This window comes from Eulemur rufifrons, chromosome 28 (genome assembly GCF_041146395.1).
Source record: "Eulemur rufifrons isolate Redbay chromosome 28, OSU_ERuf_1, whole genome shotgun sequence".
Classification (NCBI taxonomy): Eukaryota; Metazoa; Chordata; class Mammalia; order Primates; family Lemuridae; genus Eulemur; species Eulemur rufifrons.
This window is the reverse complement of record NC_091010.1, coordinates 71,395,456-71,418,869: the sequence shown is the minus strand read 5'-3', so window position 1 is coordinate 71,418,869 and position 23,414 is coordinate 71,395,456. Positions and strand designations below refer to the sequence as shown.

General features: G+C 55.0%; 1 protein-coding gene across 1 annotated transcript; it reads right to left on the bottom strand.

The window, feature by feature from the left end:
• Nucleotides 1-2,277: 2,277 nt before the first annotated feature.
• On the bottom strand, nucleotides 2,278-22,782 carry SCART1 (scavenger receptor family member expressed on T cells 1). Its single transcript, XM_069460198.1, has 19 exons — nucleotides 22,771-22,782; nucleotides 22,313-22,552; nucleotides 20,123-20,247; nucleotides 17,752-17,918; nucleotides 16,746-17,072; nucleotides 15,823-16,134; nucleotides 15,016-15,330; nucleotides 7,797-8,102; nucleotides 7,326-7,643; nucleotides 6,937-7,251; nucleotides 6,546-6,860; nucleotides 5,994-6,062; nucleotides 5,603-5,917; nucleotides 5,301-5,333; nucleotides 4,471-4,608; nucleotides 3,733-3,927; nucleotides 3,205-3,258; nucleotides 2,708-2,901; nucleotides 2,278-2,487 (listed from the first exon to the last, which is right to left on the bottom strand). Exons 1-19 carry the CDS (start codon nucleotides 22,780-22,782, stop codon nucleotides 2,278-2,280), a joined length of 3,960 nt encoding a protein of 1,319 aa, XP_069316299.1.
• Nucleotides 22,783-23,414: the final 632 nt, after the last annotated feature.

Sequence of the window (23,414 nt, the reverse complement as noted above, 5' to 3'; positions counted from 1 at the left end):
CCCCTGGTGACGGGCAGCAGCGGGGGGTTCTGACTCTGCCGAGGGGCCCTGGGAACTTAAGAGGCCTGCGGCAGGTCAGGTGCTGAGAAGCGGGCGTGAGGCTGGGGCGTCGGCCAGGACCACCAGGGACCCCGTGCCTGCTGTCTCGCCAGCCCCGAGCTCCACGGGGACAGAGCTGTGGGGCCAGCGGAGGCGTCTGCGGGTTCCTGGCTCGGCTGTGGGGGGCGGGCAAAGACGGCGAGAGGGTCAGACAGACCAGCAGAAGGAGCTCCCAGGAAGCTGTCAGAGCTCCACCACGGAGTGACCAGGGCCCACTAGGGTCTGAGGCAGCAGCGCCTTTGTTCATGGGCCTCAGGGAAAGACCGGCCACCTGTTTGCCGCGCGCGCCCACGGTGCCGACTCGCTTTCCTACGGCCGCCGGTGCGGGGCTGGCCTGCTGGCCCCGACTCCTCATGGCCTGAGCCACCCTGCCTGGGGAGGCCGCGTGGCCAGAGACGGTCCCGGACAGGTGTGTGGGGCGGGCGGGGCCCAGGCCCGGGCGCTGGGCTGAGGCTGGGCCTGTGCCTTTCTTGGCTGACCTGCAGCCCCGGCACAGCCTGACACCGTGGAGGGAAATGGGGACGGGGCGGCGTCAGAAGCAGGAGCCCAGACAACCCCCTCCTGCCCTCTTCATGGGGTCCGCCCTTGCCAAGAGGGGACCTGCAGGGCCAAGCAGGGGGGCGCAGTTGTGGTTTCCGCTAAAGACCTGTGGCCGGGAAGATCCACAGCAGAAGTCTGGGAGCTGCGGGCACCTGCCCACAAGAGCAGGAGCCCCCCCGGGGGAGCGCGCCCACAGCCTCTGCAGGTGACAGCCCACCCCGTCGTGAGGCCACCTTCTCCACACGGCCTGACCCCCACCGGATTGGTTCTTTCTCTCTGGGACCCAGAGTCCCGTCGGAGTCACTGACGAGGTCTCCCCATGCCCTGGCAAGGCCAGCGCCAGCGTCCACAGTCAGGTAACGGAGGAAGTGTTCAAAGTCAGAGTGGACAGAGGCTCCCACGGCGCCTTCCGAGATTCGCTGGGCGGTGCTGGCCCGGGGTGGGGGGCGGTTCACGGGCCGCGCTGACCCTGCTGCAGAGCAGACAGCGAACGCCCGGCCCCCACCCCCCGGCCCCCGGGCACAGGGACCCAGCTAACACCTTAATTAGGTGCTTCCTAATGGTGAGGTCCCCAGCCTGCGGCTGTCCTGCAGCCCGACCACCCGAACAGCGTCACGGTGGTTGTGGCAGACATTTATTTGGGCGTGGTGAGCTCCCTGCTGACCGTGGCATCCTGTGGCTGCATCGTCACCAGCGTCCTGTGCATCTGCTGGGCACAGGCCTCCCCGGCTGCCCACCTGCCGGGTCTGCACGTGCTGGTCCGCCGCGCCTACACCTGCGTCCTCCAGGGCTCCGGCTCCCCCGTGGAAAACAGCAAAAAGGTGTCTGTGCTGTACACGGCGGTCAGCCCCAGCCCGGACCCCTCATAGACTCTGCGGGACAAGGACGCCAGAGCGGCCCTGAGGAAAGGGCCTCCCCGCATCTGGTAAAAGGGAGGGAAGTGGCCAGTGTGGATTGTTCCAGGAATTAACCAGCTAATTTCAACATATGACTGAGAATCTGATGCAAGTGGCAAGGAACAAGAAGGTAATTATACCACTGATTTACGGCCCGGCTCGGTGGCTCACGCCTGTAATCCCAGCACTCTGGGAGGCTGAGGTGGGAGGATCACTCGAGGTCAGGGGTTCGAGACCACCCTGAGCAAGAGTGAGCCCCACTCTACTAAAAAAAATAGAAAGAAATTATCTGGACAGCTAAAAATATGTATATAGAAAAAAAAAATTAGCCGGGCATGGTGGCACATGCCTGTAGTCCCAGCTCCTCGGGAGGCTGAGGCAGGAGGATCACTTGAACCCAGGAGTCTGAGGTTGCTGTGAGCTAGGCTGACACCACAGCACTCTAGCCCGGGCAACAGAGCAAGGCTCTGTCTCAAAAAAAAAAGAATAAAGCTTCTATGAACAATTGTGTACAAGTCCTTCTGTGAACTCATTTTTCTTACTCTTGGGTAAACAACTGGGAGTGGAATTGCTGGGTCGGGGTGGGTATGTGTATGTTTAGTTTCATAAACTACAACAAACTGGTTTCTTCCAAAGTGGTTGCACCATTTTGCACTCCTACCAGCAGTGAATGAGCTTTCTGGTTACTTCATGCCATCACCAACATTTCGTGATCAATGGAAGGTATTTTAAAAATTAAAATCTAATTATGCCATTCCTGTGCTTGGAGCCCTTGAGTAGCCTCCGACTGTTCACTGAGGTACAGGAGAAGGGCTTGGTGGGGGGAAACATTGAGGGTGAAGATGGGGTCCACAGTGCTCACGGAGCCAACATCAGTGACAGCCACAGCAGGCCGGCCACACAGCAGGGCCAGCGTGGAAGGCAGGTCGGGGGCTGGCGTCGCTGGACAGACCTGAGAGGTCAGGCAAATGCGGATGCTTAAACCTGGTGTTTACCAGGATGCTGAGAGCTGAGGGGTGAGTCAGGACAGGTCTAGACATGGGTGGTGGGGTCCTGGGGGTGGGGTCCTGGGTGGGTGGGTCCAGGGAGAGCTTGGTGGGGTTACCAAGCTGGACAGCGGTACAAACTGGAGATTCCAATCTCAAGCCCCCAGCTGAGCTCCGACTCCCCACCCCAACCCCTGTGCATTCGAAGGAGGGGTCCCCAGGGTGGCACGCCAGGGAGCTGCCCTGAGGGTTGAACCGGTCAGGCTGGGAGGGGTGCAGGAGCGGGAAGGAGGAACGGTCCAGGAGGCTGCCTGCTGGGGAGACCGCCGCCCTCTCCTGCCTGGGTGCGGGAGCCGTGCAGCCAGCGCAGCTCAGGAGAACTGCGAGCACACGGGGGTGGAAGCACATGAGCCTCCCTCCCACGAGAGGACACTCCGAGGGTCCCCGCTCCAGCATGAGGCAGGCCGGGCAGGGCCAGAACAGAACCTGGGCCGTGGCAGCCTCTGATAGATGTCTCTGGGGTGAAATAAGGATGAGTGAGGATGAGTGACTTCAAAGGGAGTTTAATAACAGCTGTTCTAAGGACAAGGACAGTGAAGACCGCAGCCTCCCCAGTAGATCTCCCCACACACTGACATTCCCACGGTCAGCTCGGGGTCATCACATCCTGGGGAAGAGACCACCATGGTCTTCCATCCCGGCCTGAGCTCCGGGGCTGGGGTTTTGAGGAGCCCCACCTGCGTGTAAGGAAAGAGACGCATGTGGTCCTAGCGACTGCCCAGAGCCCCGTCCTCAGCTCCTGGGCTCCCGCTGCAAAGCAAGCCAGCCACACAGGGACGAGGATGGGACCCGGTGGGTCAGGTGAGAGTGAGGTCACTTCTCACACCGAGTCCTCCACTCTGCCTGCTCAGGGGCCCCTGCAGCCATCGGGGACAAGGTGCTGGGCAGACACTGCACAGCTAAGGAAACCCAGGAAAGACCTACGACCCCCTGGCCCCACGTCGACCCATAGGAAGACTCCAGCCCAACAAGCAGCTTTTAGGGGACAGCCGAATGTCCCCATGCCCCAGGACTGAGACAGGAATGAGGGTCACAGACACACAAGCAGCTCTCAGCTCTTTAAATGTAGGTGCTGGCCAGAGCAGAGCCGTCCGCATAGGCGCAGTACAGCAGGAACAGCACCGCGGACGCCAAGACACAGAGGTGCGCACCCGCGGGGCTCAGCGGCACCCCTGACGCCTCCGCCTCCTCCCCGGGGCCGTCCTCCAGCTCTCCCGCGTCGTCATACTCCTCCTCCAGGACCAGGTCCTCGCTCACTGCAGGCCCCTCCTCCTTCTCCCCCAGGGGGACGGCTCCAATGTCCTCATAGACACCCTCCGAGGATGGGTGCCTCAACATTCTACAACCTGCAAAGTCCAAACCAGAACCTTCTAGAAGAAATGCTCCTCCAGTCTAAGTCCACTCTGCCTGTCCCCTTTGGTCTCTCATGCATGCTGGGACCCCCAACTCCTCTGCCAACAGACCCCGCAGAGAGCAAAGACCCCGCACTAGGGACACGGCTTCCTGGGCACAAAGAGCCTAAAACTCTGAAGTGGGGCTTGTTGGTCTCAGCCCCTGAACACACCGGGGAAGCCCCCACTACACGCACGTCCCAGGGATCAGGAGGCCCCTGGAAGCCTGTTCTCACACCAGGCAGCCCTGGAAGTGAGGCTTTTCTTCACTCCGCCCGTCTGGGGAGCTGAGCCAGCCTGAGACCCAGGGTCCTCGAGTCCCCACAGCTCGTGGCTCCACAGAGTCACTGAGCTCTCGGCGGGGGAAGGCCACCCAGAGTGCGGGGCAGTGATGAGGACAGGGAGGGCCTGCAACGGCCAGAGTCCCACAGAGCATTCACACCGCCACGCCTCCCCCTCCCAGACCCGGGCCCCCCACATCTAGCCACGGCCACCTACCCCAGCAGGCTACTCTGCGGCGGCACCACCGAGTCCCCAGGAACAGGGTCACCAGGCCCAGGAGGGAGCCAAGAACGAGGCAGGTAGTTTCCAGCAGGGTCCAGGCCTTGGGGGCAGGCGCAGGGGCCAAGGAAGGGGCTGTGGGCACAGTGAGAGGTGAGGCTGCCTGTGTCCCTGGGCTGCCTGGGGCATTGTGACCCTGGCCTGAGGACCTCAGCCTTCCAGGGAGGGGTGGGGCACCCGGGAGGGGTGGGGCACCCAGGAGGGGTGGGGCACCCGGGAGAGGTGGGCCTTGTGCTGCCTGGACAGGCTGCTCCTCCCCCAGACAGAGGGACCGAGAGGCCCAGGTGGAGGGCACAGGTGTCAGGGCCCAGGTGGGAGCATCCAGCTGTGGGGGCCTAGGCAGTAGGCACAGTGGGCGGGCACAGGTGGGCGGGCACAGGTGAGCAGGCACAGGTGGAGGGCTCAGATGGGAAAACCCAGGTGGCAGAATGTAAGTGTGTGGGCCCAGGTGGTGGCACAGGGGGATGGCCCAGGTGGGGGCCCACTGCCCTCAGCAGTGCTTTGGATACAGAGCCAGAGTGTCCAGGAGGCCACGGCTTACCAGGGCCAACTCCCACCCCAGGCCACCAAGGCAAAGGCCCCACAGAAATGGCCGAGTGGGGCCTGGGGCTTCTGTCCCCACCACAGGCTCTCCACCGGGGGACACAGGGAAGGACAGCAGTTTTCATCAGAGAAGGGGCGTCCTCTTCACAATGGGCAAAGCGGAGCTGGGGCCCTCTGAGCCAAGGCCACAAAGGAGGACTGGAGTTTGAGAAAGGGCCACCTACCCCTTGGCGGCAGCACTGTGGTCCCAGGATCACCTGCAGGTAAATGGCAGGACCCAAGTGCCAGGACAGGGCGGCCTCGCAGCCCTGAGCAGCACAGACCCCCCCCCCCCCCACAGATGCCGGAAGCAGCACCGGGCCCCACTCAGCCTGAGCTGACCGGACCGGCTGGAGGCAGCTTTGGCCAAGGCCACCACGTGGCACTGGCTCGGGCTCGGGCCAAGTACCGCGGATGATGGGGCAGAACAGAAGGGGGAGCGGATGCCCCACAGGGACCGTCGCGGGCCCCCTCCCGCCCCACTCACCGGCGCAGCGCACGCCCGCATCTTCCTTGTGCGCACAGTCTCCGCGTCCCCACGGCTGGGCCCGGCAGTCCCGCAGGAACGCCTCGCTGCCCCGGCACCCCACCTCGTCCAGCCACACGGGCCCTGAGCCCGGGCCAAAGGCGGCCCCGCCCAGGGCGTCCACGGCCTGACCGCAGCCCAGCTGCCGGCACACGACCTCCGCGTCCGCCAGGTCCCAGGAATCGTCGCACACGGTGCCCCAGGAGCCGCGGTGCCAGAGCTCCACGCGCCCAGAGCAGCGGTCCGCGCCCCCGCGCACACGCAGCGCACCCTCCTCTGGAGAAGGGGACGGCGGTCACTGCAGGCACCCGACCGCGGTGGGAGCAGGGCAGGGAGACGGACGGAGGGCTACCTGGGCAGCTGAGGGTGGATGAGCAGTTCAGGGTCTCTCCAAGGTCCGGGGGCACTTCTCCTGTCTGTTCTGGGTAGAAAAGTAGGGCCCGTTTTTCCATTTGCAAGCTCAACAGGCTTAAATTTTCTGAAATATTTCTCTTTTCCTTTTTCTTTCTTTCTCCCAAACACAGGAATTTCTGCTTGCTGAAGGAAGGGAACTCTCTGTTTAAGCAAGGTATGTCCACACAGGACGAGGGATTCAACAAACTGTTCCCGGGACCGCTGGGCGCGGGCAGGGGGAGGGGGCGGCCGACGTTCCCCTGCGGCCTGTCCTCAGAGGACCTCCAGGGAGCCCGGGGGTCCTGCTCCCCACTGGGGGAGAACCAGGGCTCCCAGGAGATTCCAGAAGGCCCCCACCCAGCTCAGAGCTTCAGGGCAGGGACTGGACCAGCGCAACTTACAAGGAAAGGGGAAGCCTGACGCTCATCCCTCGGGAAAAGGCCCACGCAGATGCAGGGGGAGGACCCTCAGCGACCACCCCCACGCGCACACAGGCCCACCCACCGCTCACCTGCACACAGGACCCAGGCTCCCTCCCCACCGGAGCAGGACTGGGGGTCCCAGGGGGCTGACGGGCACTGCCACAGGGACCAGTCATGCCTGTCCCTGCACTCAATGGAGGCCACCCAGAGAGCCTCGGGGGCAGGCCAGCCCGGTGCCCCAGCCAGCAGCTGGCCGTGGGTCCCACAGCCCAGCTGCCCACACAGGGCCCCGAGGGAGGCTGCATTCAGGGTCTTGCAGACCCCGCCCCAGGTGCCGTTGTAGTAAACTTCCAGCCGCCCTGCGCAGGGCCCGCTGTGGTTCTGCAGCCTCAGGTCCGTGAACTCTGCAGACGGAGAGGTCAGTCGGCAAGGGCCCGCTCTGAGCGGGTGGGGACCACAGAGCGGACGGGCCGCACCCACCTGAGCAGAAGACCCCAGCGTCCTCCTTGTGCCCGCAGTCGTGCTGGCCCCAGCCCTCCGACGGGCACTGCCACAGCGCGGACTCGTGGCCCCCGCAGCCCAGCTCGTCCAGCCAGATGCGCCCCGCGCCGGCCCCGAAGTGGGCGGCCCCCGGGGCGCTGAGGGCGTGACCGCAGCCCAGCTGCCTGCAGACCACGTGTGCGTCCCGCAGGTCCCAAGAGTCGTCACACACGGTGCCCCACACTCCCCCGCGGAGCACCTCCACGCGCCCGGCACAGCGGCCTGGCCCCGCCGCGAGGCGCACCCGGAGACTCCCTGCGGAGAGACCCAGTCAGGGCGCCCCGGCCCACGCGGGCACGGGTGTGGGGGGCACAGGGTTCCGCACTCACCGGAACACACGACGCCCGCGTCCCGCGACATCTCCGCAGGCTCCCGCAGGGACGTGGACACGTTGCACTGGCTCAGGCGGGTCTCGTTGCCCAGGCAGCGCGCGCGGCTCAGCGCCACCGGGACGACCCCGCGGCCGGGGGCAGGAGCGTCGTAGGCCCGCTCTGCCCCTCCGCACCCGAGCTGCCGGCACACGACGCCCGCGCCGCGCAGGTCCCAGGCATCGTCCAGGACGCGGCCCCACGCGCCGTCCAGGGAGACTTCCACGCGCCCGTCACAGCGGCTCTGTCCGTCCCTCAGCCTCAGGGCGTGGGGGAGACCTGCCGAGGGGGACGCGCTGGGACCGCCAGGCATCAGGGGGACTGACCACCGCCCCAGCAGAACCGATCCACCCCCAGCCCTCCTACTTTCATGGCGCGCTCTGCCCACTGCCTTGCTCACCCGACTCCTCGCCGCGCTGCGGCTGCACCCACCTGAGCACACTGCGGAGGCCCAGTTTCCTGGGGCACAGGCCGGGGCCCCCAGGGTGCTTGCTGGGCAGCTGAGCAAATGCGGCTCCGTCCCCACACAGTGAAACACGTCGGGCCAGATGGGATCGTCCTCGTCGCCAAAATGGCCTCCTCGCCGTGTGGCCATAGCATTGCCACAGTTGAGCTGGTGGCAGAGGACGGTGGCATCTGCCAAGTCCCAGTGGGCAGCGCAGATGGGCGCCCAGGCCCCGTCCACCTGGAGCTCCACGCGGCCCTCACAGCTGCTGCTGCCGTTCCCCAGCCGGAACTCTGGGGAGAGGGTGTGGGCAGTGCGGCTCGAGACCCGCAGGCACCGCTGGTTAAGCACCGTCCGCTGCCCAGACTTGGCAGGGACAGACTGAGGGCAAGAAAGCAGCTTTGCCAAGTGATGTCACCAAAACTTGGGCTAGGGAACACCAAGATTCATCCCTCCACTAAGGCATTGAGGAAGCTAGGAAAACTGTCGCAATCAACTTTGTCAGTTCTCTGGAATGGAAGCACAAACTCACAACGGGGGACTCCGAGGGTAAGAAGCTGCCAGACGTGGCTCCACACAGGCAGCAGCTGAACCCGGGGACAGAGTTTGCGTGGCCTGGACAAGCGTCCAGGGAGGGACCCGACAGGGAATTAATGTGCAAAGACTGGGAGAGTCATGCTTTTCTCTAGTCATTAAAATACATCTCTGTCCCACTGCTGGCTGGTCATTGTGCTAACTGAACAGAGACTTCTGAGGCCACAGGACAAAGAACCGTCTTTCCAAAGGAGTTTAGCAAAGCTGCTGAACTATTAAGCACGGCTCTCAACAAGCTGCAGCAAGAAACCCTGATGGGGGAAACTGATTTCCAGAGTTGCCGCATTGTAACATTCAACATTTCCTGTTTCATATCAAAAATCAGAAAGCATGCAAAAAAAATAAAACCCAATAAGGTGTGGCTAATCACGGATGGAAAAGATAATAAAAACTGTCCCTGAGGAAGGCCAATTGTTGGACTTACTAGCAAAAACATCAAGTCAGCTGTCTCAGACATGCTCAGAAAGCTAACGGAAGCCCCGGACAAGTCACCAAAGGGTGCCAGGACGACAGTATCTCACCAAATAGAATAAATGGACAGGAATTATAAAAAGGAACCAAAAAGAATTTCTGGAGCTGAAAAGCACAATATCTGACATTTAAATTTTTCTCGGGGGGTTCACAGAAGAAAGAATCAGGGAACATGAAAATAAGTCAATCGAGCTTATCCAGTCTGGGGAGCAGAAAGAAAAAAATGAAGAAAAATTAACAGAGCTTCAGAGACTTGTAGGTGCCATCAAGCACAGCAACACTCCCATAAGGGAAGTCCTGAAAGAAGAGGCGAGAAAGGGATAGAAAGAATATTTGAAGAAATAATGCCAAAAACTTCCCAAATTTGATTCAATGTTTGAATCCCAGATTTGATTCGATACCTAAAGATAATCACATTGAAACACATTATAATAACTGCTTTCAAAGGAAATTAAATCAGCATGTTGAAGCGATATCTGCACTTGTGTGTATTGCAGCACTATTTGTAATAGCAAAGACATGAAAACAACCTACTTGTTCATCAGTGGATGAATGGGTAAAGAAAATGTGTTTTTACATGTGTGTGTGTGTATACACACAAATGTATACAAATGTCAAAACATGATGTCCTATACCTTAAATATATATAATTTGTATTTGTCATCTTAAAAAACAAATAAAAATATTAAATTAAATATATTGCTAAATTGAAAAATTTAGAGAAGTTCAGAAAAAGAGAAATATATCATAATCAAACTGTCAAAAGACGAAGAGCATTGAAAGCAAGAGGGAAGTGACTTGCATACACACTAGGGATTCTCACTACGATTAAAAGCCAGTTTCTCATCCAAAATCATGGAGGCCAGAAGTGAGATAATGTATTCAAAGTTCTGTAAGAAAAAAATCTGTCAAACAAGAATCTAAGGTCACAAATATTATCCTTCAAAAATGAAAGAAAAATTAAGACATTCTCAGACAAAAGTTAAGGGAGCTCATTGCTAGGAGACCTGCCCTACGAGAAATACTCAAGGGAGTCTTTCCATCTGAAATGAGAGGACACTGGATAGCAACTTCAAGCCATATGGAGAAATAAAGGACACTGGTAAAGGTGACTATGTAAGTAAATATGGGTGCCAGTATTACTTTGTTTCAGGAATATAACTTCTTTTTTTCCTATATGATTTAAAAGACAAGTGCATTAATCTATATTAAAAGTCACACGCTATATAAGGATATAATTTGTGATAACATAAAAGGGGAGATGGAGCTACATAGGAGCAGAATTTTTATATATTTTTGAATTTCTGAAGCTAAATTGGTAATAATTCAAACTAGACTGTTATAAATTTAAGATGTTAATTGTAATCCCTAAGGTAATTCTAAGAAAATAATTTTAAAATAGACTGAAAAAGAAATAAAAAGAGAATAAAGTGGTACACCAGAAAAAAATCAATTAAACACCAAAAAATATAATAAAGGAGGGAATGAGGGACCAAAAACTATGTATCAGACACACAGAATTACTCCAGGCAATTACTTTGCATGTGAAAGGATTAAACTCTCCAGTCAAAAGGCAGAGAGGGGCAGAATGGATTTTTTAAATGATCTAATTACATCCTATCTCAATAGACTCACTTTAAATCCAAAGACACGAATAAGTTGAAAGTGAAAGGAGAGAAAAAGATAGTAATGCCCTGCAAATTGACCAAGGTGTTGGCAAAAAGAATAAAAGAAAAAAGATAGTAATGCAAATAGTAACCAAGAGAGACTGTAAGTAAAAATATTAAGAGACAAAAATGAGGCTGGGCACGGTGGCTCATGCCTATAATCCCAGCACTCTGAGAGGCCAAGGCAGGTGGACTGTTTGAGCTCAGGAGTTTGAGACCAGCCTGAGCAAGAGCGAGACCCCATCTCTACTAAAAATAGAAAGAACAGCTAAAAAGATATATAGAAAAATTAGCCGGGCATGGTGGCACATGCCTGTAGTCCCAGCTACTCGGGAGGCTGAGGCAGAAGGATTGAGCCCAGGAGTTTGAGGTTGCTGTGAGCTGGGCTGACGCCACGGCACTCTAGCCTAGGCAACAGAATGAGACTCTGTCTCAAAAAAAAAAAAAAAAAAATGATGATTCTATATTGATAGAAGAGTCAGATCATTAACAAAACAATTTAAAACACATATGCACCAAACAACAGAGTCTTGAAACACAGCATGTACACAAAGCAAAAATTATTGAAATCGATGGAAGAAATAAACAGTTCTATGATAGTTGGAGGCTTAAATATCTCACTTTCAGTAATGGATGGAACATCTGATGGAATATCAATCAGGAGACAGCGGACTGGAACACCACTGTAAACCCACAAACCTAACAAGCACATACAGAAAAATCCAACAACAGAATAAACATTCTTCTCAAGAATGCACAGGTAACATTTTACAGGATAGACCATATGCTAGACCACAAAACAAGTCTGAATAAATTTTAAAAGATTTAAATCATACAAAATGTCTTTGCTGACCACAATGGAATGAAACTAGAAATCAATAACAGAAGGAAAAAGGAAAGTTCACAAATATGTATAATTTTAAAAACAACTCCTAAATAATCAATGAGTCAAGAAATCACAAAGGAAATTACAAAATATTATTAGATAAATGAAAACAAAAATACGATGTACCAAAATTGTGCATGCAAACACTTACATGGAAAAAGAAGAATGAACTCAAATCACTAACCTAAAACAACTAGAATGCATAAGAGCAAACTAAACCCAAAGCTATCAGAAGCACAGAAATGTAAGGATTACAGCAGAAATAAACAATATAGAGAATAGAAAAGCCATAGAACCAATGAAATTAAAAAATGGTTCTTTAAAAAGATTTTTATAAATGCCAATATGTACAAACTAATGAAGAAAAAAGATGAAAGACTAAATTATTAAAATAAGAATTAAAAGTGGGGACATTACTATTGGCCTTACAGAAATAAAAAAAAGATTGTGAGAATACTGTGAACGATTGTATGCCAACCAACTGGAAAATCCAGATGACATGGGCAATCCTTAGAAAAACATAAACTACCAAAATTGACCCAGTAAGAAATAGAAAATCTGAACAGACCTATAACAAGTAAAGAGATTGAATCAATAATCAAAAACTTCCCAACAAAGGAAAGTCAGGGGGCCAGATGGTTTCACTGATGAATTCTACCAAACATTTAAGGAAGAATTAATACCAATCTTTCTCAAAATCTCCCCAAAATTAGGAAAGGCGGATCAGTTTCTAACTCATGTGAGGTAAGCATTACCCTGATAACGAAGCCAGACAAAGAAAAGAAAACTATAGACCAACATCCCTGAAAAATATTGATGCAAAAATCTTCAACAAAATACAAGGAAATCAACAGCACATTAAAAGAGTTACACACCATGACCAAGTGGGATTTATCTCAGAAATGCAAGGTTGATTCAACATACAAAAATCTATCAATGTAATACACCACGTTAACAGACTGAAGAAAGAAAACAATAATTATCTCAATTGATGCAGAAAAAACATTTGACATAATTCAATATCTTCTTATGATTAAAAAACTCAGAAAATTAGGAATAGAAGAGAACCTTGTTAACGTGATTAAAGGGCATTTACCAAAAACCTGCAGTTAACAGCATACCCAATGGTGAAAGACTGAATCTTTTTTCCCTAAAATCAGGAACAAGACAAGGATGCCCACTTTCACCATTTCTATGCAACCTTATGCAGAAGTTCTAGCCAGAGCAACTAGGCAAGACATAATAATTATAGGCATCTAGGCCGGGCGCGGTGGCTCACGCCTGTAATCCCAGCACTCTGGGAGGCCAATGCGGGAGGATCGCTCAAGGTCAGGAGTTTGAGACCAGCCCGAGCAAGAGTGAGATCCCGTCTCTACTAAAAATAGAAAGAAATGATTTGGACAGCTAAAAATATATAAAAAAAATCAGCCGGGCATGGTGGCACATGCCTGTAGTCCCAGCTACTCGGGAGGCTGAGGCAGAAGGATTGCTTGAGCCCAGGAGTCTGAGGTTGCTGTGAGCTAGGCTGATGCCACGGCACTCTAGCCTGGGCAACAGAGCGAGACTCTGTCTCAAAAGAAAAAAAAAATAATAATAGGCATCTAGATTAGAAAGGAAATAGTAAAACTACCTCTATTTGCAGATAGCATGAATAAACAGAAAATCCTAAAGAATTCATAAATAAATAATTAGGGCTAACAAATGATTCCACAGAGTTGCAGGATACAATATCAACACACAGATACCAGTTATGTATATGCTAGTATATTTCTATACACTAGCATTGAACAATCCAAAAAAGAAATTAAGAAAGCAATTCCATTTACAATAGCATCAACAAATAAAATATCTAAGAATAAATTTACCCAAGGAGGTGCAAAATTGTACAATGGAAACTATAAAACATTGCTAAAAGAATTTAAATAAGGTCTAAATAAAGAGAAAGATGTCTCATAGTCAAAGATTGAAAGACAATATTGTTAAGATGGCTATACTACCCAAATGATCAATGCCATTCCTATCACAACACTGAAGGCTTTTTATTTTAAGAAATAAAAAAACTGATCCTAAAATTCATATAGATTGCAAAGGATCCCAAATAGCCAAAACCATTTTTTTTTTTTTTTTTTTTTAGACAGAGTCTCACTTTGTTCCCCGGGCTAGGGTGCCATGGCGTCAAGCTCACAGTAACCTCAAACTCCTGGGCTTCAGCAATCCTCCTGCCTCAGCCTCCCAAGTAGCTGGGACTACAGGCATGCACCACCATGCCAGGCTAATTTTTCTATATATATTTTTAGCTGTCCATGTAATTTCTTTCTATTTTTAGTAGAGACGGGGGTCTCGCTCTTGCTCAGGCTGGTCTTGAACTCCTGAGCTCAAACGATCCACCCGCCTCGGCCTCCCAGAGTGCTAGGATTACAGGCGTGAGCCACCGCGCCCGGTCTCAAAACCATATAAAAAGAACAAACTTAGAGGACTTTGTTGATTTGATACTTTCTGATTTCAACACTTACTACAAAGCTACAGCAATCAAAACAGTGTGGTACAGTGTAAGTGTGGCCGTGTAGATCCATGCAACAGAATTGAAAGTCCATAAATAAACCCATATACGTATGGTCAATTGATTTTTGAAAAAAGTGCTATGAACATTCACTGCAGAAAGAACAGTCTCTTCAAAAAGTGGTGCTGGGGAAACGGTCCCCACGTGCAAAGGAGGCAGCTGGCCCCTTCACTCCGGAACATACAAAAATTAACTCAAAATGAATCAAAAACCTAAATATAAGAGCTATCATAGAAAACTCCTAGAACAAAACATAGGGGTGAATCTTCATGACTTTGGATTTGGAAATCAGTTTTTTTTTTATATGACACCAAAAGCATAATCAACGAAAGAAAAAGGGTAAGTCGTGCTTAATCAAAATTAAAACTTTAACGCATCAATGACACTATTAAGAAAGTGAAAAGACAACGCACAGAATTCAAGAAAATGTTTGCAGATGACACTGTGGCCAGACTCAAGCGGCCACGTGTGGGGCGATTCCAGCTGCGAAACGTCCAGAGTAGGAAAATCCGGAGACCCACGGAGGTGACTGGTCGGGGGAGCCGGGGGGAAGGACGTGCTCACTGGTCATGGTCAGGGGTTTCCTTGTGGGGGGACGAACAACGTTCCGGAACCACATAGCGAATGTACGTTCGGAACATACTAGAACTGAACGCCTTAAAACGGCTAAAATAATGAATTTACGTTGTGATTTTTGTCACAGTAAGAAAGAAAAGGTGGGAAGGAAGGTGAAGCGCGAGCTCGGATTTGGGGGAAGGAGCGCGCGCGCCCGCGTCTGCGGGTCCCCGGGCTGCGCAGAGGCCGAGCCGGGGCTCAGACGGGACCCGGCGCCAGGGAGCCACCCTGGGAGGAGGAAGAGCCAGACCCGGCGGGTCTGAGCCCCCGCCCGCGTCCGCGCGGGATTCGGATTCGGTTCCAGGGACGAGGGTGGCCCGGGGCTCAGCCCCGCCCGGCGGCCCACTGACCCTCCCCGTCCCCGACCCCACGCGGCAGCCCAGGCCCCCCGAGCGCCCGCGCCCGCCACTTACTTTCCCCCGAGCACGCGAGCCCCGCGTCCCGGCTGTGCCCGCACTGGCGCCCGCGCCCCCGCGGGCAGTGGAACAGCAGCGACTCGTTGCCGGCACAGCGGAAGGCCTCGGTCCACACCGGCCCGGAGCCGCGGCCAAAGCGGGCGCCCCCGGGCGTGGACACGGCCGCTCCGCACCGCAGCTCCCGACACACCACGTGGGCCGTGGCCAGGTCCAGGTCTTCGTCGCAGACGGTGCCCCAGGTCAGGCCCCGCCTCACCTCCAGGCGCCCTGCGCAGGGGTGCTCGCCGCCCACCAGCCGCGCCTCCGTGTGTCCTGGGGGCAGACGCTGGACTGGAGCCACCGGGGCAGGACCGGCTCTGTGCCGGCCTCTGGGCCGCAGAGGGGGTCCCGGGGGCGGCAGGGGAAGCTGGGGGACGGGACGGGGCGGGGGCGTCCCTCCACGCTGCACCTCCCTGGGGTCCTGGCCCCCACACAGGTTCTGCCCGCAAGCTTCTTCCCCGCGCGCCTCTGGGGGGACACAGGTCTCCGGGACTCTGGCCGGGGGGAGGTGAGCACCCCTCCCGACCCGCACACGCACAGGCCGGGTAGGAACCGTGGGCAGAACAGCCAGGAGGACTGGCACTGCCAGCAGGGACAGCCCCCTGGGCCTTCCTTGACCACTGCCCGCGGGAAGCGCAGTGTCACGGGAACCACCACGTGCTGGGGAGAGGGGCTTCCACCCACACTGTGGCCACACGCCGAGGCAGACACCATTATCCTTTTTGTTCATATAAAAAAAATTGAGGCCCGCGGAACTATCCCTACCTGAACAGACCACCTGGGTGTACGTCGGCAAGTCACACTGGTCTAGGACGTTTAGGTTGACCTGGCAGTTGAAGATGCTGGACTCTGTTCCCTTGCAGGTCACAAACTTCTGCCCCTGGTCCCCAGGGCCCTCGCTGCGGTGGGCTCTAGACCACTGCAAAGCGGAGCCACACCCCAGCTCCCTGCAGAAGACGCTGGCCTCTTCCTTGTGCAAATCACACCTCAGGACATTGCCAGCCGGGTTCACCACCTCGGGGATCCCGGCACAGGGGCTGCCACCCTTGCCCAGCTGGATTTGTTGAAAGGTACCATCTGCCGGCACAGAGGAGAAACCTAGTCCTCGGAGCCCTCACCCTTGGCACAAGGGCAGGGACTAAGCTCTGATAGCCCCGGCCTGACTGGCATCCACGGGGCCCCCCACAGCTCACCCACCCTGTGCCTGATGTCCCTGTGGGTGCCCGAGGTGCCGGAGCCATTCCTCCCAGGACTGCCGGCCCCCAGCACAGCGGGGGAGCGGCCACCCTGGGAGCCCAGGTCAGGGGCACCTGCCGTGAGCACACAGGTGATTGCACCGTGATGATGCCCATTCGACACGGCTAGAGTGTGTGGGGACCCCGGGGAGGTCGGTGGCTGAGATTAGAAACCTGGAGACCAACATTAACATAAAGAGGAGGGGGGTCCAGGCTGGGAGGCAGGAAAGGGAGCAAGAGCTGGTCTCCCGAAAGGCAGACAAGGAAAACCGCCTCACCTTGTCATCCTGCAGCAGAAGGGACCCCTGAGGAGCCCCGAGGCTCCAAAGGGGATGGGGCACTCCCATGTGGACCAGACCCTCCCTCCTGGGGCTGGCCTCGGTGGCTCTGGAGCCTGAGCAGAGGATGGAGGTCCCAGGGACGAGAGGGGATCAAGGTCCCAGTCTGACCTACCTGAGCAGGTTATCACCACCACGCACCGGCACTCACAGCTGCTCGGCGGCTCCCAGGCACCCAGGGAGCACTCCCTGAGTGCAGCCTCCTCGCCCTGGCACTGGGCACTGTGCAGCCAGGTCAGCCCCATCTCATGGGACCGCAGAATGTACTTGGAGGATGATCGTGCAGGGCCACAGTCGAGCTGTCTGCAGGTCACGGACGCCTCTCCCATGCCCCAGCGGTCCCCGCACACAGGGCCCTGCTGGCCCAGGTGTTGCACCTGCAGGAGGCCCTCGCAGCGGTTTCCACCCCCCAGGAGACTCAGGGAGTCCTCCCCAGCCAGGCCTTCGGGGACAAGAACACAGGATGGGGAAAGAAGATGCTGGGAATTTCATCCAGAATCTTCAAGGATTAGAAAGTTTTGCCTCACTTTTAATCCAAATTCCCACTGTTGGCCAGGCGAGGTGGCTCACGCCTGTAACCCTAGCACTCTGGGAGGCCGAGGCGGGTGGATCGCTCGAGGTCAGGAGTTCGAGACCAGCCTGAGCAAGAGTGAGACCCCCCCCCCCATCTCTACTAAAAATAGAAAGAAATTATTTGGCCAACTAAAAATATATATAGAAAAAATTAGCCGGGCATGGTAGTGCATGCCTGTAGTCCCAACTACTTGGGAGGCTGAGGCAGGAGGATCGCTTGAGCCCGGGAGTTTGAGGTTGCTGTGAGCTAGGCTGATGCCACAGCACTCACTCTAGCCCAGGCAACAAAGCGAGACTCTGTCTCAAAAAGGAATAATAATAATAATTCCCACTGTTATCTCAAATTTCCATACCACTAATACTCTGCATTTTGATGGCTTCAAAATGGTTTCTTCAAAGTGAAAGTTAGCAAAAATGTGCACAAAGAAGTCAGGTAACTAGAAGTCAGGTGTCCTGTGTTGTGTCAGCCCCCACCCTCTCCCCCAAAACGTCCTGCATTCCAGGGGGGCTCTGACCCCAGGACCCTGCGGACAGCAGCACACACTCACCAGGAGGGAGGGTCCAGCAGGCCAGGAGCAGGGGCCACAGCCCCAGTGGGGACAACGCCAGGCCTGGTAGCATCTGGTGTGGCGGTGCCCCCGGCTGGCCGTCTTGGGGCAGGCACGAGCAGCTCTGCTCTGAGCAGGAAGTGGCCTCCGACTCGATGTGACACTTTCTGAGAAGGAAGCCAGTCAGTGCCCTCACCGCCTCCCCCCATATCCCAGCTGCCATCTGTCACCCGTGCCTGAGCCCAGACAGTGCCAGCAGCGTGTGCGTGGTGAGGCCGGGCTGGGCTTCCTGCAGCTGGTGCCTGACGCAGCCCCAGGTGTGAGGGGGACCGGCCAGGACCTGTTCCCAGCAAGGCTCCGAGGGCCGTGGTGCTGAGACCAGGGCTGGCAGGGAAGTGATGGACTCTCTCTGCCCACACGGAAGGTGTGGCCGAAGACCCGATGTCATTCCCAGCTCGGTGCTCAGTGTGAACAGAGACTGAGGAACGTGCGTGCCCTGTGACCAGCACTCGCAAAGGGTGCCACCTCTGTGTGAGGATGTGCATCCTGAGGTGGCAGCCAAGCGTGCAGGTCATCTGGATTAGGCTGGTTACACAGACCACGGAACATCTATATAATGAAATGCTAGGCCACCGTGGAAATTGTGGATCGAGTGCTTCATTTATTGACAAGCCAGTATGAAAAATACGTAGAAAAACATGTAATCCCCTCTAGAGAGCACTTTGTAAGTCACGCTGTTGTCCATGCATCTATGCAAACGAAGCTCTCAATGGATATACTCCTAATGTCAAAAATGTCCATTGCTGGGAGGTAGAATGTTAAATCATTTTTTCCTTTTTTTCTTGTGCATTGTCTGTACATTCTAAACATTCTAAAGTGAACATACAATTTTGTACACAAATAATTTCAGTAAATCAAAAGATGTATCCAGCACAGGCTACTTAGTTTGTGAGGTCCGGAGCAAAATGAAAATTCAAGGGCCCTTAATGAAATTTACTAAGACTTTCAAGGTGGCAACACAGAGCATTACAGTGAGTCTTCTGAGCACAGAGACTCAGGCGGCAGGGGTGTAGCTGCGCTGCTGTCCCAGGAAGCAGCTGCGATGTGGATGTAGGCACATGAGACACGGGGAAACAGGAAGGGGCCCCTCCCCACACCCACGGCCTTCCCCCACCCCCCAGCCATGGTCCAGCTCCCAATCACTAAAACCAGCCCCCAAGGCACCAAAGTCACCTCTCATAGGACCCCAGAAGCGTGTTCTACCTCCCAGATGTCTAAAGAATTTGCTGAAAATCCAACGGACAATTGAAAGGCATTTGGAAGAACCTCCCAAGCGTCCTTGAAGGAAGGCGCTGGAACCCTCACACTGAGGGTGGGTTGAGGGGGAGCTTCTGATACTTCCAGAGGGGCAAAGAGAGAACAAGCCGGGAAAGGGGAGGGGTTAGGGAGAGTGGGGCCTAAGCCCCAGCCAGGAAGAAGACTAGAGGCATGGCCAGAGGGCAGGACAGACAGGGAGGCAAAGGGCCAGAGGGTCCTCTGCTGTCTGGGCCCCCAGGGCACACTCAGCCTTTCACTGAACTTGCCCCAGTCACCAGCTTCCACATCCTTCTCCCCAAGTCCTGAGCACCAACGTCAGAGTGGCCACCGCCTACCAACCCACACAGGTCTCCACCTCCGCAGAACACACATGATCGGATGAACAGGTGGAATCCCACCTGACTCCCAGAGACACCAAAAGTAGACAGGGAGGCAGCAACATCCCTACATTTGCAAATATGTCAGTTTGTCATGAGTCCACCGTCCCCCAGGTCACCAGGAGGGTCCACCGTCCCCCAGGTCACCAGGAGGGTCCACCTGTCCCCCAGGTCACCAGGAGGCTCTACTCTCCCCAACCCTGGTACCACCGTGAAGCCTCAGGAGGCGGCAACCAAACTGAGGAATCCCAGCACGAGATCATTACAGAAAACAGTGTGGAGCTTCCTCAAAAAATTAAAAATAGGCAGACTCCTGAGGGGAGGGGCAAGATGGCGGCCAAGAAAAACCACCAGCCAGTGTCTCTGCAAGAAAGATAGATTTTAGAAGAAAGTGAAAATAATAAACAGGCAGACAAACATAGATCGGATGAGAGTCGGAGGGAAGGTGCCTGACACTACAGGAGACCCCACGGGAAGAAGCTGCGGAGGAGGACGGGAAGGAGACAGGCCCCGAGGGGCTTGGAGGCCAGCAGCAAGGGAAGGCAGAGCAGTTCTTGCGTCTGGGACTGGGGGTGTGTTTTCCACCTGATTCTTCACATCCAGAGTTCTTGAGTAGATTCCTTCCCATCCGGAGCAGCTGCTGCTTCTTACCTTTGGATTTTCCTTTGGATAATTACAGGCCCTGGTTGGTCTCTGAGCCAGCAGGTGGTGCCTGTGGGTGGGATTGGACCACACCCTGTGAGCTGAGCCGGGAGATGCGGCGAGAGGTGGTGCAGATGACCTGCCTGTCAGCAGGCGGTGCCTGCGGGAGGAGCAGCCTGCAGCGTTGTTTTTGGGTCCTGTAACCGGCTCTCCCTCTGGAGAGGCCGCTAGTGCCTCACGTGCTGGGTGGGGCCTGGGACTTCCAGGTGTGTCCTATTCTCCACCTCAGTGGAGACAGGTGGAGATGTGAGGCTGGGGGGGCTGGGCTGGGTGAGCTGCCCTCAAGCTCCACCAATGCTCTTGGCAGGCGTCAAAGGTCCGTTCTCTGCTCCTGGGCAAAGCTGCCAGGGAGGGGCTGAAGTGGCCCCACTCAGCCGAAAAGTCTGCGTGTGGCGGTGGGGCTGTGTGAGATGTCAACAACAAAAAGATAACAGGAAAACGTTCATGTCCTTGGAAATACACCAACGTGAACACCTCATAAAGGGTTTTTTAATTGAGGTATAATTTATCGTAAGCCTGATGCACAGAAGGTATACCATTTATCAGTTGTTTTCCTTTTCATGTTTTATTTAGGAAAACTTTGTCTTCCTGAGATTGTTTTACTTTCCCACTTTTCTTCCAGGTATTCTGTAGTTCCGGCCTTCCGGCCTTCCACTGAGGGCCGAGATCCAGCGGAAATTCGTGTCCGTGTGTGGTGTGAGGCGGGTGTCAGGGCTTCTGCTTTTCCCAGGTGGATCTGACACAGCTGGCAGAAGTCTTTGCTTCCCCCGTCAAAACGCCTTTGCCCTTTGGCTGAGCACTGCGTGCACATGTGGGTTTGCTGATGGACTCCGTGTCACCCACCTGTCCAACTTTGCACCAATGCCACATTGCCATCGCTTGTGTGGCTGTATAATAAGTACTGGAATTAAATATTCTAAGTCTTGACACTTTGTTCTTTTTCAAGAGGAGTGAGCAGAAGGGAGGGTAGATGCCAGGCAGGACGAGGAAGCCGTGCGGCAGTGGGACGTTCACTATCTTGATCGTGGCAATGGTTTCACAGTTGTGTGCGTATGTCAAAGCTCATCAAATGGCACACTTGAAGTGTGGCAGTTTATTATATGTCAATCACACCTCAACACAGCTGTTTTTTAAAGAAGAAAGACTTCCCACAAAGAAAACTCCAGACTCCGAGCCTCTGGCAGAACCAGCAGTGTGTGTGAAGCTCACTGCTGCCACCCAAGCTGGTTTGCTCCAGGAGTGCAAAGTTGCATTTAAGAAAAAGTTAACATCAGAAAATCAATCACTGCAATTTGCCACATTGCAATACTAAAGGAGAACAATCATATTATCATCCTAAGAAATGCAAAATTTTTATATGAAATTCAATATCCATTTATGATAATAAATAAAGTTCTTGCAAACTGGAATTAGGAGGTCACTTCCTTAATCTGATAACCAGTGGCATCAAACACACCTCGCAGCAAACATCCCACTTGTGCTGACTTTGCACTGGAGGTCGTGAGGGCTGCAGTGAGGCAGAGAGGAAAGGCACAAAGGTTGGAAAACCAGAGTCCAAACCATCGTTACTCACAGACTGTGCCACTCGGAATGGAAACAATCCGGAAGAATCCACAGATAGTTAACAAAATTCTTAGGAAAGTTTGGCAAGTTTATTGAATACAGCCAATAAACAAAAGTCAATTGTTTTTCTACATATGAGCAATAAACAGACATTTTTAAAAATACCTACCACTTATAAAAGCAACAAAAATACCAAATATCTAGAAATTAATCTCATGAAAGATGTGGAAGACCTTAATGTAGAAAACAGACATTAAAGGAAGATCTAAATAAATGTGGACATGCGCGTTTATGCGTTGGAAGTCTCAATCTTGTAAAGATGTAAAATTTTCCCAGAATTAAACTGTGGGAGGGGAACAGGCCTTGACAATCTAATCTAAGACTTACAAGGACACCCAAACACGGGAATGGGTGGGCCAGCCCAGCGGCGGCCACCGGGGTCTTCCCGGGGCGCAGCCGCTGGTGGGGTCCCCGCGGCGGCGCGGGGAGGGTTAGGGTTAGGGTGCGGCTGACGACAAAGGGGGTTTCCTTCCCTTTTGTCGGCGACAGGAGGCGGAGCCCGCTGCCGGCGATGTTTAGAAGCCAGAGGAGAAAGACCAGACCGTGGAGACCCCGAAGAACCCCGAAGAGGTGGCTCCTGGGCGGTCGGAGCTCCGTCCACACGACAGGCCGCCCGCTGCGTGGGGCCCGCTGGGCGCCGGGTCGCTCGGGCAGCGGGAGGCGGCTCCCGCCCGTGGCTCCCCAGCCGAGAGTGCAGGGTCTGTGCGCAGCTCGGGAAGCCAGGGGCGCGGGGCCACCGGGGAGAAATCGCCCACCCGAGTCTTTGACAAACGACCAACGTCCTGCAGCCGGGGAGGGCGGGGAGGCGGCGCGGACCGCCTGAGAGGAGAGGTCTCTGCCGGAGCGTGGGAACCGCGCCCGGTGCCAAGGAGGCTGGGCCAGGAGGCCGGAGCTCGTGCCCCGAGGGTTCGGGCTGTGGCCCGGGGCAGCTGCCCAGCAGGGGCCACGGCTCGGCCCGCCCCCAGAGTTGCACTGGAACAGAACAGCTCCAGCCTCCCACCTGAACGCCCATCTCCAGCCCAGGCGCCAGCTCCAGACTCCCCTCCGGCTCCCTCTCTGAATTGGCACTCTCCACCCAGCAGCAGGGACGGGGCCTTCAGGGGCAGGTGGCACCACGTCCCTCTTCTGCAGCACGGATAGTGGACAAAAGGCTAGATAGATAACTATGCGAGAATTCCTACAAATCAAGAGATGCTCTATTGGAAAAATGACAGTTTGCAAAAGACCAGGGGTGTCCAGGGGCCCAGAAACCTGTGCGGTGCTCGACTTAACTAGGAATCGAGGGATGCGACCGAGGGCCACGGCGGTGCCAGCGCCCGGCCAGCGCGCCGACAGCAGAACAGACCAGACCGGCAACGCCGCGTCGGCAGGTCCGGACAGGGACGGGGACGCCCGCGGCGGACACACCGGGAACCGCCCGGGCTGCACCCGCTGCGCGTGGAGACCGCCGGCCCCGGCCCCGCAGCGCCCCCTGGAGGAGCGCGCGGCAGGCGGCAGCTGCGCGACAGCCACACCCGCCAGCCGAGGCCTGACCGCCAGCGCCCGTCGGGACGACGCAGAGCGGGGACAGCGAGCGCGTGCCGCTGCTCACACAGGCGACCCCACACAGGAAACGCCAGGGAAGGGCCGCAGGCGACAGAGCCG